The 15,684-nt window shown below is 36.0% G+C and overlaps 1 protein-coding gene across 2 annotated transcripts in view; it reads right to left on the reverse strand.

Annotated features, from left to right (window-relative positions):
• Window positions 1-15,684, reverse strand: part of Hfm1 (helicase for meiosis 1) — a 90,549-nt gene that overhangs the window by 72,210 nt on the left and 2,655 nt on the right. For both annotated transcript variants that reach the window (XM_045138669.1, XM_045138670.1), the window contains exons 3-12: window positions 14,537-14,843; window positions 10,490-10,752; window positions 10,171-10,218; window positions 6,818-6,888; window positions 6,267-6,399; window positions 5,186-5,337; window positions 4,339-4,416; window positions 3,726-3,884; window positions 978-1,178; window positions 808-896 (exon numbers count right to left, since the gene is read on the reverse strand). In XM_045138669.1, the coding sequence (XP_044994604.1) occupies window positions 808-896; window positions 978-1,178; window positions 3,726-3,884; window positions 4,339-4,416; window positions 5,186-5,337; window positions 6,267-6,399; window positions 6,818-6,888; window positions 10,171-10,218; window positions 10,490-10,752; window positions 14,537-14,843 (1,501 nt within the window). The remainder of the gene's footprint in view (window positions 1-807; window positions 897-977; window positions 1,179-3,725; window positions 3,885-4,338; window positions 4,417-5,185; window positions 5,338-6,266; window positions 6,400-6,817; window positions 6,889-10,170; window positions 10,219-10,489; window positions 10,753-14,536; window positions 14,844-15,684) is intronic.

Genomic DNA, 15,684 nt, shown 5'->3' on the forward strand with positions numbered 1-15,684 from the left:
TTCTGGCTTTTCTCTCTCTGCTTAGACCTATGAAAATGGGCCAGCTTCTTCCACTATTATGGCACGTCTCCCAGATCTCTAAGCTTCAATAAATATCCTTATCTGTACCTGATTTAAAAGTTCACACCAGTGACCTGAGGCTGTCTGCTACATTCATAAACAAACATTCAGCTAAAACCATTAATTATTAAAGCATCCACTTCAGGAAAGAACATAGTTATAGCTATGTAAATTACTCTACCATTGTATAAAGAATTCCATAGCTCTTTCAGAATATTTTCTTGTTAGTCGCATCTTAATTCTGACTGAAAGTGACATGGCCCAACTTAATCACTGTGTCTATTTACAAGTTAGAGGGCTCCAAATTATTTACAACTTATAGCTACACTTTTGTTTTTGTCTTGTTTCATATTCATTACTCTTCAAATTCACTACTCTTCACAGGTGAGGAAAACTGAGCTCAAAGATATTATGCTCAAGGTTCAGGGATGAGCCATTTCACTATCTACCTGATCTCTAAAAGTCCTACTTCCAAGAAGAAAAATGAGAACGCTGGGGCTTAAGAAATGGAGTAGCAGTTAAGGCACTTGCCTGTCAAACCTGAGGACCCAGGCTCAATTCCCCAGTACCCACCTAAGCCAGAGGTACAAGGTGGCACATGAGTCTACAGTTTGTTTGCAGTAGTTGAAGGCCCTGGCATGCCCATTCCTTCATTCATTTTCTCTCTATCTGCCTGCCTCCTCTCTCTCCAATAAATAAATAAATATAAATATTTTTTAAAAAATTTTTAAAAATGAGAAAGCATACTTTTGTTTCTGTTCCATAGTCATAATAAACTTGACATCTTTTGAAAGCACTGAAGCAGCCTGTTGTACACCTTTCCTTGTTGCACAAAACTGAAAAGAAATCCAAAAATTCTATATAAGTCATGTTAAAAACCAAACATTACACTAAAAAACAGCAATTATAATCCCTACCACAAGTGTGGGTTTCTGATCAGAGTATGTTCGTATGACACTGGAAACTTTGTAGTTCAGAATTAAATCAAATTTAAACTCAGTCTGGTTACTACTGCAGGGAAATCCCAGGACCACTTTCTGAAGTTTCACAGGTCTATGACTCTCATCCATCTTCAGACATGCAGCAGGTCTTTCACCATCTGAAAGCCAGTCTGCAATCTTAAAAAAAAAAAAAAAAAAGATACATGTACATCAATTTTATTTCTACTATCATCCTATGACTAAAAATAATAAATTATGGACCTCTCTAAAGTCAGAGTCTAAAAGTATTTACTCAAGTAGTCTTTTTCAGCATTGCATATTCCATTGACACTACTCTACTGATATATTAGTAAATACTACCAATATCAGCATTTCAAGACTATTGCTACTTTTCACCACGATAAACTTCCCAGTAATTACCAATGCTTTGTTTTGTTGTCCCTTAGAAGGGTCCAAAGTAAAAATTAAATTTGATTGATTTTTCCATGGAAGTCAAACTTCTCACATCACTCTAAATTCCTTGCTATTTTTCAGAACTATGCCTGAAAATGACTGAAATTTTCTTTTGTGTTTTCCTAAATATTAGCTAAGTAGTAGGAAAACAATAAATGCCTTAGATTCTCAAGAGCTGATAACTTTTTATTTATTTGAGAGAGAGAGAGAAGAGGCAGGTAGAGAGAATGGGTATGCCAGAGCCTGTAGCCACTGCAAATGAATTCCAGATGCATGTACCACCTTGTGTAGCTGGTTTTACATGGGTAATGGGGAACTGAACCTGGATCCTTTGACTTTGAGGCAAGTTCCTTAACAAACTAAGCAATGTCTCCAGCCCAAGAGCTGATAACTTATTTATTTATTTATTTTTGTTTGTTCTTATTTGAGAGCGACAGAGAGAAACAGGCAGAGAGAAAGAGAGAATGGACACGCCAGGGCTTCCAGCCACTGCAAACGAACTCCAGATGTGTGCGCCCCCTTGTGCATCTGGCTAATGTGGGTCCTGGGGAATTGAGCCTCGAACCGGGGTCCTTAGGCTTCACAGGCAAGCGCTTAACCGCTAAGCCATCTCTCCAGCCCAGCTGATAACTTTTAATCAAATATTAAACACGTGAGGGATGGCAATGCCCTAAGCACATTTCCTACTCAACATGATAGTCACTAATTTGTTTCTGATTCTGTGGTAAGCTACCTTGTCTTTGCATAACTTGGATAGTAAGCAGCCTTCATGACTGCTATGAAACTGACCACTGCTTCATCAGGAAGTAGCTTCCTGTGGAACAGGCAAGAAACTGGAAATGTTATCAAGGTTATATGGGTAAGGACATGATCACACAAGAACTTAGTCTGAGAGAAGTACATGGTCAAGGATAAAGACCTTTATTTTAGAGGAATGGTAAAGAAGAGGACCCAAAGAAATAGAGAAATAGCATACACAGAACTAGTGGCTTCTATAAGGAAGAAAGTTTCCATAATTACAGGATATTTATATAATAACTGTTTATAAATCAATAATAAAGATTAGTGGGCTGGAGAGCTGGCTTAGTGGTTAAAGTGTCTGTCTGCAAAGCCTAAGGACCCATGTTTGACTCTCCAGGTCACACATTAGCCAGACACACAAGGTGATGCAAGCTTGCAAGGTCACACATGCGCCCAAGGTGGCACACACATCTGGAGTTTGATTACAGTGGCTGAGGCCGTGGTGTACCAGTCATCTATCCTCCCCTCTCTCTCATTAAAAAAAAAAAAAGGCTAGTCTGTTGGGCTTGCCTCAAAAAAAAAAAAAAAAAAAAAGATTAGTATCCCACTGTGAAAAAAGGTTAAAAGACATGGCCTGGCAAAAAATCTTAAAATAACTGATAAGTATGTTAAAATATTTAATTTGGTCAAAATCAATGAAGTAAAAATATTAAAAATAAGATACTATGCTAAACAATACATTTGGGAAATATTTATCCACAAATATTTTATATTTAATTTTAAATAACAGTAATAAGTTCAATGTTATATTATCCCAATGTCAGGAGTCAGAGAAATGGCTGATTATAGGATATAGAGAAATGTCAGCTTAAATAAATGAATTAACATTTACTGAAGGCAGTGTCTCCTTAAAGTTTTACATACCCTTTTGCTTAGTTATTTTACTCTAGAAATGCACCCAAAGGAAATAAATATGAACATTTTCAAAGATTTATTGATGTTAGCACTGTTTATAACATAAAAATGGGAATAGATAAATAAGTTATAAAACCACAAAATAATATTAAATAATATTTAATGACATGAAAATGTTTGTAGGTAAAATTAAAATGTAGGTCAAAAGAATATATATCATATGTATGAAATGATTTCATGTTGCATGTTGCTTTGGTTTGAATATAATTCAAGTGTGTTTTGTAAGGGTTTCTATTCTATGCTGAGAGTCTAGTCCCCAGTATGGCAACACTTTAGGGTGGAATCTATACGAGGCAAAGCCTGGTGCAAAGTGGTCAGGTCCACTGGGGACAGAATTAGTGCTGGTCTTGTAGAGTGAATGAGTCTCCTGAGAGTGCATTGTTATTAAAGAGTGAGCCTGGCCAGATCTATAATTATATCTATGTTATTTCTATAACATACTTTCCTATTATATTTACTAGGTGAATATCAGAAAAAAATATTTTCTTTAAAATCAAAATGACTTAACATTCCACAAATCATAAAGAACTCCAATAGACTAAAATTCTAACTTACATCCTCAGCATTTGGGATTGTTGCAGACACAGCTACAAATCTCATTGGAATAAGAGTGCTGGCATTTCCCAACGGCTGAAATAAAGACTGTACAGTTTTCATTCTGCTAACTACAACTTCAAGAGTTGGGCCACGATTTTCATCTTTAACAGCATGGACCTAAGCAAGAAACGAGGAAGAATCATTATCTATAAAACTAAAAGTCTCTTTAATTAAGTAAAGTGTACAATAATATCAATATTATTCCTGAGAAAATAAACATTTGCCATTTTAAGGGATTAAAACATTGTTTATTGATAACATATTTTAAATTTTTATTTTTATTTATCTGAAAGAGGGAAGAGACAGAGAAAGTGGCAGATAAGAGAGAGAAGAGAGAATGGGTGCACCAGGGCATCCAGTCATTGCTAAAAAACTCCAGACACATGTGCCACGTTATGCATCTGGCTTATGTAGATACTGGTGAATCAAATCAAGGTCCTTAGGCTTTGCAGGCAAGGACTTTAACTGCTAAGCCACCTCTCCAGCCTGAAAACATCTTTTTTCTATCCATTCTATCCATTTTAATCATCATTTTATGTTTATCTCCAAAAGTCAATAATATTTTCACTACCTCATCAATGAGAAAGAGTCGAACCAGTTGAACCAAAGAGTTGTCTCTCCATTTCCTAGTCATGCTGTCCCATTTTTCCTATAGAATGCAAGCATTTCAGTGAAATGAGAAATTACAAACATTATTAAAAACAGTAAAAATTTGTATAAAACGTATTACAAATGACAGGCAATATTTTATTCCTGACAGTCTAATGATGTTTATGGTCTTATAAATATTTAAAAGACCAGATCCTCAATTGAAAACAATTGGGGGCTGTAGAGTTGACTTAGCAGTTAAGGTGCTTGCCTGCAAAGCCTAATGACCTCAGTTTGATTCCCTAGTGTCCACATAAAGCCAGATGCACAAAGAGGTGTATGCATCTGGAGTTTGCTTGCAGTGGCTACAGGCACTGGGGCACCCATTCTCTCAGAATATCTCTCTTTCTCTCTCCTTGCAAATAAGCAAGTATTAAAAAATATTTGAGACAAAAAGAATGGGCACACTTTTATGTTTATCTACGTTGTCAATATATACTTCGTTTTTTCTTTTAAGTTTTCTTCTTGATGGAAACACATTTTTTAAAGTTTTAAAAATTATTTTTAAATTATTTATTTGATAAAGAGGCAGAGTGAGAGAAAGAAAGAGAGAAGGAAGGAGGGAGGAAAGGAGCGAATGGGTGTGACAGGGCCTCTAGCCACTACAAATGAACTCCATGTACCACCATGGGCATCTGGCTTGCATGGGAACTAGGCAGTCACACCTGGGTCCTCAGGCTCCACAAGCAAGCTTCTTAACTGCCAAGCCATCTCTCCAGCTCTGAGAAACACATTTTCTAAGGAAATAATAAAATATAAGTAATACTTACTGGAGTTGTCATAATAATATTGGCATGCTGAATTTCAAATAGATCATCCATTACTGTATCTCCAGTGAGTTCTTTACAATTCAGTCCTATTGGTCCAAACTTCTCTTTCCAGTCATCAAAACGCTGACGACACAGGGCTTTTATTGGCGCCACTACAATAATATATTCATTTTTGGACATGAGTGCTATTTAAATTATTTTCACAAACTTTACTTAATAAAGTTATTATATTAAAAATAAACATTTAGCTGAGTGTGGTGGCACATGCCTTTAATACAGCAGGATGATTCTTTTGAATTCAAGGCCAGCCTGAAACTACAGAATTGAGTTCCAGGTCAGCTTGAGCTATAGTGAGATGCTACCCTAAAAGAACCACCCCCCAAAATAAACATTTAGGTACTGACAATATCAAGAAATTAAAAGTAGTACAAACATATTACGTAAATATATAACCACCATAAAGAACTAAAAATATAAGTGACTGCTCAAGGAAGTATAAGAGTGAACAGGGAAACATATTGTTTTGTCACTATCATCCCTTTGTGACTTTTCTTTCTTTTAAATCATATGCATATATTACTCTGTTAATTTTTAAAGATATATATATGAGAATAGATGTTCCTATGTACATTTTTAGAATGAAAAAAAAAAACACTTTGAATGGCCTTTTTTTAAAAAAGGGTAAAGTTGAAATTCTCAATTCAAATAATTTTTATTTATAACTGAAAAAAATAGGTTTTGCATTTAAGGTAATGGACAAAACCAATTGTGGTATGTCTTTATTTCAATGCACAAAGGACTGGGTTATAGCTTAGTAGTAGAGCTCATGCCTAGCATGTGACAATATGCTGAGTTCAATTCCTAGCACTGTACACCAGTAGAGAAAACAAGAGAGCTCAGTGGTAGAGTGCTACCATGTACAAGACCATAGGTTAAATCCTAACACTATTATATACAAATAAGTAAATAAATGTATGAGGTACCAAATAACAATGCTTATGTCTTATACTGAATTAACTTCACTTATGATTCAATAACTTTCTTATTATAATCAATCAACAGTTTCCCCATATATACTTACTATAAACAATTTTAATGTTCGACCATGGCAATGGTACTTCCATTAACAATCTTGTTATAGCTAGTTCAAACACTACAGTTTTCCCAGAGCCAGTTGGAGCACAAATCACAAAATTCCTATCTGTGTAAAGAAGCTAACAAATAAAATTCAATTAATTATGTAATATATAAAAATTTTTATACACAGTTTTAACTTGCTGGAAAATAGGCTTTAGAAAGAATCAGAAGTAATGATTCAACCATGTTCACCTCTACAATTCCTAAAACTGTAATCCTGTTCTAGACCCTTTAACCTCTAAAAGCAACACAACATTGCATAGTATTTTATTCAATATAATATGGTAGATCTAGAAGAAAATTATTCCTTTGAACTTCAGAGAAATTCTTATAAACTCGATAATGCAAACTAATCTTCCTATGTGAATCACATGCAAGCATTTCCTAAGCCCCTCAAATGTGGTAGTGGCTAAAAGTGGAAATGACCTGTCCTGCCCTGAGAGAGTACACAACCACGTGAGAAAAGTAAGTGAAGAATGATAATGACATACTTACATCATCAAAGGCTTTGGACTGGATATAGTTGAAATAAGGGAATTCTTTGAATATGCTTCTAAATTTCGCCGCTTAGAATAACATTAAGGAGTCTCAGGATTAAAAAAATACTTACTGTTAATTTAAAAATTCAACTACATTGACCCTCACAGTATTTAACAATGAAGTTTTATTTAACATTTGCTATTTTTGTATAGTAAGAATTAATGGAAATTATTAGTCTCTAGTCCCATTGCATATTCTAAAAAGGACTTATAAAGTCCCTATGAGGTAAGAAAAGATAATATAAGCGTGGTAACTTGAGAGAAGAGACCCAAGTACTGTGGAGGAATGTCAATCAGAAATATTCTTTGTTTGTTTTACAGAGCACTGCTTCTTATCCTTTTTGACAAGGCCTCTTATATTTTTATATCTTCTTTACTGCCCCAGATTTCAATTATTAAACACTGATTTTCTATTGTCTCATTAGTTAATTTGTATTTCTGGTCCATTAATCTTTAAACCCTCTACTTATTTATTTATTTTAATATATTTCATTTTATTTATTTATTTGAGAGAGAGAAAGAGACCAAGAGAGAGACAGAGAGAGAACGGGCATACCAGGGCCTCCAGCCACTACAAACAAACTCCAGACACTTGTGCCCAATTATGCATCTGGCTTATGTGGGTCCTGGGGAATCAAACCTGGCTCCTTTGGCTTTGCAAGCAAGCGCCTTAACTGCTAAACCACCTCTCCAGCCTCTAAACCCTTTATTTTTGATAAGTTAAGTGTGTAAACTGTTAGATTTGTTTGTAATTGTCAGCATACTTACCCAACAGGAATAATTTGAATCACTCTTCCTCTGTAAGAAAGTTTAGGCAATACTAATAGCTGGAAAGAGTAAACTGGCTCTTCTCCAAATTTAGAGTCTGTCAGAGCTCTAGAGGCATTTGTTTTTGGCATGTTTCTTAGTTGAAATTGCAGTTAGTCAGCTACAGTTATTAAACTGTATGAGAAATACACTATATGTGAAATACATTGCTAGATGTAGAAACTACAAAACGAATAAGCTCCTACATTTGAGGCTTTTAGAATTAGAATACAGCTGGGCGTGGTGGTGCACGCCTTTAATCCCAGCACTAGGGAAGCAGAGGTAGGAGGATTGCCATGAATTCGAGGCCACCCTGAGACTCCATAGTGAATTCCAGGTCAGCCTGGGCTAGAGTGAGACCCTACCTCAAAAAACCAAAAAGTCAATAAACAAAAATAGAATCAGAATATGTAAACAGGCAATATATCTGAAAACATAGTTATCCTATACTATATTAAAAAGCTATGCAAGAACTCTGATTGTTGTTGTGATTTTATAACTCTGAAATCAGGTGATAACACTTCTTTGTTCAAATTTCCCCTTTCTCCTCAAGAATATGGCTACACAGACCTACATGATTTTGTTTCCCCATGGTCTCTCTTGGCTACCTTCCATCTTCTGCATCTCTCTAACTTCAGGTCTTATAACTCAAGCCATCCCAACGTCCTCACTTATCTTCTCTACTTATACTGGACTCTGCTATTCAAATGGATCAATCATATACCTGCTCAACCTACATTATTTAGTTGTTTCTCCAAAGTTCCTTGGCTCTGGCACCTTCCTGCTGACCAATCTCACCTTCTCAAGAAGGATTACCTTAATTAATTACCCTATTAAATTCTATATCCTGAGCCCTCAATTTCAACAGGCTCAACTTAATTCTCCTTTAGTCTGCTCTACATTTTCATTTCCCAAAGTACACATCACCTTCTAAAATAATTTATGATTTATTTATACACAGTTATGCTTGTTCAGATCCTCCACCTTTATTCCAAGGATATTAACCCAAGGACATGGGTTCATTGTCTGTTTTTAACTGACATATTCCAAATATCCAGTACAAGAGCTGGCAGATAGCAAGCATCCATTAATATAGGTTTTCATTTATTAAATCATATGTTTAATTTATAAATCTTAATTTTACTTTCTGCATGTCATAATACTGTGCCCAATCAAATACAAGATTTGAGTTTGTTAGTCCATCAGCTTTTGAAAGAATCTCATTTTCTCTCAGTATGTTTTTTTTAATAAAATATTTATTTGTAACAAGCCTGTAAGTGAACTACCATGCTGATTTCTCTCTCATTAGATAGTTCTACATTAATTTATATTCACAAGATAAATCTTTGATTCAGAGTAGATTCAGAATGAGTTTCCCAGCACACGCAAAACCTCAACCATTAATACTATGTATCAACATTCTGAACCTTTGAAATCAATTTTTTTTCTTTTGTTCAACAAACTTAAATTAACAGTACTGTGTCAAAAGCCATCTGACTAACCTTCTACTGTTCTGAGATTCAAACACAGTAAAATACTGAAAAACAGTCAGCAAATATATCATATGTAAGTAATGCACAAACTCTCAAACTATCATGAATACTCTTTACTCACTGCTTTAAATCCACACTTAGAACTTGAAGGCACATGACTTTAGGTGGTAGTTTTACCTAACAACAACTCCTGAGCAGCAGAACCACTGCAGTGCTCAAACATGACAGAAGTCTGCATTTGACCTTGGTGGTCATGGCATCAAGTGGTCCAACCCGAAGATACCTATCCAGAATCACTCCTACTACTTTTTGACATAGCTTTTATTTCAGCCAAACTGGAATACTTGTTCTTTTCAAACATATTCCCTCAACCACATCCATGTCCCCAGCTCTGCCTTTCAATGCATTTGGAGATAGGCAGATAGGTAAGACAGTTTTTGCCTCCAAGAAGCTCTTAGGTACTTAGAAAAATAAATTTCAAAACAGCTAGTAAATTAGAATAAGTATATTGATACAAGCTTGCACAAGGTATAAAAAATTTTGCTACTACCAGAAGACACAGAATACACTCAAATATTTATGATTAGAATGCCCCTACATGTACCTATTGACAAATTTTAAATGAAGTTCTTTCTAAAACATTATTTTTGTAAAAATGTCCTCAAATCTACTCACTACCCCATTCCCTTCAGTTTCTCCTATTACACTGAACTCAGCTTACTTCCCTAGAGGAAATGTGTATCTGTCTACAGGTAAACTCATCAAATATTCTGCCAATAATATGATTTCTGGATCTATCTTATCAAAGACTGCACAAAGTCCATAACTGGAGCAGCCTGCAGACCACACTTGGAATAGCACTATTATATGCTACATGACCCAAGAGATTTCTATTTGTCTCTTTTTCTTTGTCAACCAAAAGAAGCACACAGGAATACAATGTAAAAAAAAATTTAAAAATATGATGCCATCAACCTAAAGCAAATGTTTAAAATAATTTAAAGGATACGAATTTCTGTGACAGCCTTCAAGGAACTTAAGCCATTTTTGGTTACTCCTAGGGGGAAAAACACTGCATACTTATATGGATACTTTTGAACAATGTCTACTAAAACTGCTTCAACAAAATTGATTTAACCTTCTACTGAGAGCACAGTTAAAAATATTAAGACATGACTGAAAAATAATGCAATATAATGAAGAAATGTGGAAACTACACGTACAGAGAGAACCTCTTCAAATATCCTATACTTTGTATTCTTCCCTAGGCAAAGACATGCACATTAGTTTGAATTTTTATAGAAATAACATAAAAAGCAAGAAATTACCTTCAACATCGTGAGGCTGGGGTACAATGGAAAAAGATGGCACCTTGAATATGTCTTCTCCTGTCTCAGAAGCCACAAAAGCATCACTGGATATAACCTTCTTTCTAGAATACTGAGGTTTCTGCCAATTATTGCTACAGTTCCATGACTTCTCTTTGTTAATTTCTGTTTGGGCAAATTTCACTAAGCCAATGTGAGCGTCCAAGTTTATACTTTCATTAACAAAAGCACTGCCATATGTATTGTCACATTTTTTAAATAATCTGCAAAAAAAAAAACCCACCACATATAACATGCTTTTCACTTTTCCAGTTGTAACACTCAGAATGTGAGAAGTTCACACAAAATAATTTTCTTTAAAATATTTGAAAATGCTTGTTTATTCAACAGAAAAACTAATCACTGGGCAAAAATATGAAATTTACCACTGATTTCTGCCTCTTCATTTATTTTCCTAAAAGTCAGATAAATTCTCCTGTGATAGTTGCCAAGATGTCCAACATTATTCTGGTCTCCTCTGGTCATATCCTTGTAAGTCCTCTGCAACCTAAATCACTACATGGGGACTAGCCTCTATATCTAGTAGAGTACTGTGGAAGTTCAGTGTGACTTTCAAGACTAGGTGTAAGAGACACCCTCCTGACTACAGGAACTGTTAGCTGACTCACTGTGGGGAAATAATCACCACATAAAAACGCTACAAAGAGCAGGGCATGGTGGCACATACCTTTAATCGCAGCAGTCAGGAGGCAGAGGTAGGAGGTTCTCCGTGAGCTTGAGGCCACCCTGAAAGTACGTAATAAATTCCAGGTCAGCCTGGGCCAGAGTGAGACCCTACCTTGAAAAAACAAAAACAAACAAACAAAATTTAAAAACCCTGTGAAGAGGTGCTGAGGCCTCCTATCAACAATCAGTACCAACTGACAGCCAAAATAAATGGTTGACAAACATGGTCCTCAATCTCCTGTCAAGTGTCTTGTGGCTTTGTGAGAAGCCACCAATATCTTGTGCTTTATCACATGAGTCTCTAAGCCCAAACTATTAAGTTGCTCCTAACCCACAAAAATGTTCACTAAGCCACTGTTTTAATTTTTTTAACTTACTTATTTTGAGAGAGAGAGAGAGAGGGAGAAAAAGAAGGGAAAGAGAGAGAGAGAGAATAGCCACGTCAGGGCCTTCAGCCACTGTGAATGAACTCCAGTTGCAAGTGCCCCTTGTGTGCATGTGCAACATTGCATCACTGCATCTGGCTTATGTGGGGCCTGAAGATTCCAACAGGAGCTCTTAGGCTTCATAGGCAAGCACCTTAACTGTTAAACCATCTCTCCAGCCCTTAAGCCACTATTTTAGAATAATTTACACATAACAACAGACTACTAATTAAACTTATTAAAGTCAGTTAGATGCTAGAAAGGGAGGAAGGCCACTAAATATAATCACTGTAATTCACCTACTACTGTCACTGTAGGACACAGAGTACATTTTCAGGTTCCTGTCCTTCCCTTCCTCCCTACCCGCTCCCATGAATAAAATATTTTTCAAAAATGAACTCAGGGGCTGGGAAGATGGCTTAGTGGTTAAGGCACTTTCCTGCAAAGCCTAAGAATGTTTGTTCAAAGCTCCAGGTCCCACATATAGCCAGATGCAAAAGTGATGCAAGCATGCAATGTCCCACATACCCACAAAAGGGTGTACACATCTGGAGTTCGTTCATAGTAGCTGAAAGGCCCTGGTACACCCATTCTCTCTCTCTTCCTTCTTTCCTCCCTCCCTCTCTCCTCCCCTCTCTCAGTCTCTCTCTTTCAAAAATAAAATAAAATAGGGCTGGATATATGGCTTAGCACTTAAGCACTTGCCTGTAAAGCCCAAGGACCCCAGTTCGAGGCCCAATTCCCCAGGACCCATGTAAGCCAGATGCACAAGGTGGCACATGCATCTGGAGTTCATCTGCAGTGGCTGGAGGCTTTGGTGCACCCATTCTCTCTCCATCTATCTACCTCTTTCTATGTCTGTCGCTCTCAAATAAATAAATAAATAAATAAATAAATAAATAAATAAATAAATAAATAAACTTTAAATAAAATAAAGGTTTCTTTGCCTTAAAACTATTTTTAAAAATGAATTCAGAAGGGAACATGGCAATTTATGGGAGCCATGGAAAGAAATCAACACTGTAGGCAAACACTGAATTTCCACAGCTGTGAGGAGATAGCTGTGAGGAGGAAGGAGGGAGTTAGAGAGAAGAGGAAGACTGGCTTAGATTTTCTAAATTAGAAGTCAGGAACCAGGCAACTAGACAGTAAACCTGTGAACTGCCTCAAGAGTTTGTTTGTTTCTTTGGTTAGTTGGGTGCTTGTTTTTAAGGCACAGCCCCACTCTAGCCCAGGCTGACCTGGAACTCACAGTGATCTTTTAACCTTAGTCTCAGGAGTGGGAATACTGAGATTAAAGGAGAGTGCCACCATGCTGGGCTTGAAGGAACAGGTGTGATAATCTATAATCCTTGGAAGGCAAGAAGATTACTCTGAGTTTGGGACTAGCCTAGGATACACAATTGAGCTCTAAGACAGCCTAAGCACAGACATCCTCTCTTAAAAGAAAAAAAAAAAAAGGAAGAAGTAAAAAAGAAAATACATTTAATACACCTAGCAGAGTGAACATCAGAGGTAAGTAATGCAATACACTGTGAAACTCCTATTGTTAACCCTTATAGTTGTGGGGCTGAAAAGGAGCTGAGAGGTGAGTTACTACCCAACATAACTAGAATGAGATGAGATCGAAAACCTAACTTTGAAATGTGCTTGCTGCTGACTGTATATCACATTATTTTGTTTTTGATTTTGTTTTTCCAGGTAGGGTCTCACTCTAGCCCAGGCTAACCTAGAATTCACTATGTAATGTCAGGCTGGCCTCAAATTCAGTTATCCTCCTACCTCAGTCTCCTAAGTGCTGGCATTAAAGGCATGTGGTGCCACACCCAGAGTATATCACCTTCATATCATTGGAGAATAAAAAAAAAAACTTATAAGTCAAAACATTGTCATTTAAGGATCATCTATCTATACCACATTATTGCACGTTCATGGCATGTGTGCATGGAGGTCAGAGGGCAACCTCAGGTGTCATTCTTCAGGTGCGGCCTACTTTTTCTGAGACAGTCTCTCACTGGCCTAGAGCTCACCAAGTAGGCTACAATGGCTGGCCAGAGAGCCTCAAGAATCCACCATCTCCACCTTCCTGGCACTGGGATTATAAACACCTACCACCACGCCCAACTTTCACACACAGGTTTTGGGGATCAAACTAAGATTCATACTTGCACAGCAAGTGCTTTCCTGACTAAGTTGTTTCCCTAGCTGATACCACATGGTTTTTTTGGTCTTTATTTCCAGGTAGGGTCTCACTCTAGGCCAGGCTGACCTGGAATTCACTATGTAGTCTCAGGGTGGCCTGGAACTCACAGCGATCCTCCTACCTCTGCCTCCCAAGTGCTGGGATTAAAGGTGTGCGCTATCACACCTGGATCACCACATTATTTTTAATCCACTCATCCACTGACAGATGAAAGATTTTTTTAAAGCAAAATTTGTATTATTTAAGTTACTTGGAAGTAGATTTAACATTATTTTAAAATTAATAAATTATTTTATTTTCAGTTTTAATATTGAATACAGTTAAACATTACTGTATAACACACCTTAACAAAAGCTCTGGGAATCCTCAATGACTTTTATGTGTGATGGGGTGCTGATGGCACAAAGCTTGGGAACTCTGTTATAATTATATACATAGGTAAAATAATTGCTATATCATTAACATTTAAGCTGTTCTTTTTTAGCTATGCACTATCTATGCCTTCCCATTAAATGGCAAGCTCCCTGAAGACAATAATCTATGGCTGAATCCCAGGCTTATCAATGTTAAGCACCTAATAGAGTATTCGTTGTTACCGTTTTTCTCATTCAGACCCTATCATGTTTAATATTTTTAGTATATACATAAATATTCAGCTTCACTCATTAAAAATTAGTTACTGCATTTAATTACCTTTTTTGGAATGTTGATGTGTTCTCTCCTTTGCCTTCTACAACATCAACTAGTTTTATATCATCAGAAACATTTTTTGCAGGCAAGATCTCTGTGTCCACATGATTTTTATATTTCTGAGATGAACCATATGTCAGCTTGCCAGAAACATGTGACAAATCATTGTTACTTGATCCTCCTAAATTTATAAAACCTTGTTTATATACATTAGAATGAATTTGTAAATTTTGTGTTGGTGAAATATAATTTGTGTCTTCATTAATAATCTTCAAACTTGACACTGACGGTTTTTGCCTCTTTCCCGGACCTAAAGAGATTATATTAATTATGTATTCTTCATGAAGACATATTTTCAAAATAAAAATAGAAAATTTTAATTAAAATTTTACCAGTTAAATACAAAAACTAAAAGAATACCATTAGTATAACAATATAATCTAGAATACCATATTATGGTTTTGAAATAAAGTGATCGTTTCTGAAGGAAACTCAGAATGAATTCAGAATGATTTAGATTTGAAATTTATAGAGAACCTACGTTCCACATAAAATAGCTTTAGTTCATGTCCCACAAAATAACTGTAATTATATTTGACTATTTTAGCCATAAAATCATATAATTATAGAAGTAACTGTGAAGACTTAAGGTTTCTATAATTTATGTACCAAAATACAAAGACAATCATATAAAAGATGACCAAATATCATCCAATACTAAAACATATGATACAAGGCTTTTAACTTTGTAATCCTTATCTTAAAACCAAGATAAAGAATGCTTTCCTCAATGTGACAGAATTTTGAAGGGACAGAGACTTTTAAAAGCCTCATTAAGCTTGTAATCCCAGAACTCTGGAGGCTAAGTTAGGAGGACTGCCACAGTTCAAGGCCAATCTGGTCTTATACATGTCAAAAGCTTTATTAAGGCTTAAAGTAATGTTCCCAATACTATGTTGTTGTAGATAATGTATACTGTGTAAGCATGTTTGTTTTAGGGGAGATATTTTTCATAGCGCTAGGGATCATACTCAGGCCCTCATCCATGCTCTTGACTACCATCCCTAGCTGAGCATGCTTGAGTTTTAGAAAATGTTCTCAAATGACATATAATCTTCTGCATCTTGATTTTTCACTGAATATACTTCAGG

The sequence above is a fragment of the Jaculus jaculus genome, chromosome 19 (assembly GCF_020740685.1).
Source record: "Jaculus jaculus isolate mJacJac1 chromosome 19, mJacJac1.mat.Y.cur, whole genome shotgun sequence".
Taxonomy (NCBI): Eukaryota; Metazoa; Chordata; class Mammalia; order Rodentia; family Dipodidae; genus Jaculus; species Jaculus jaculus.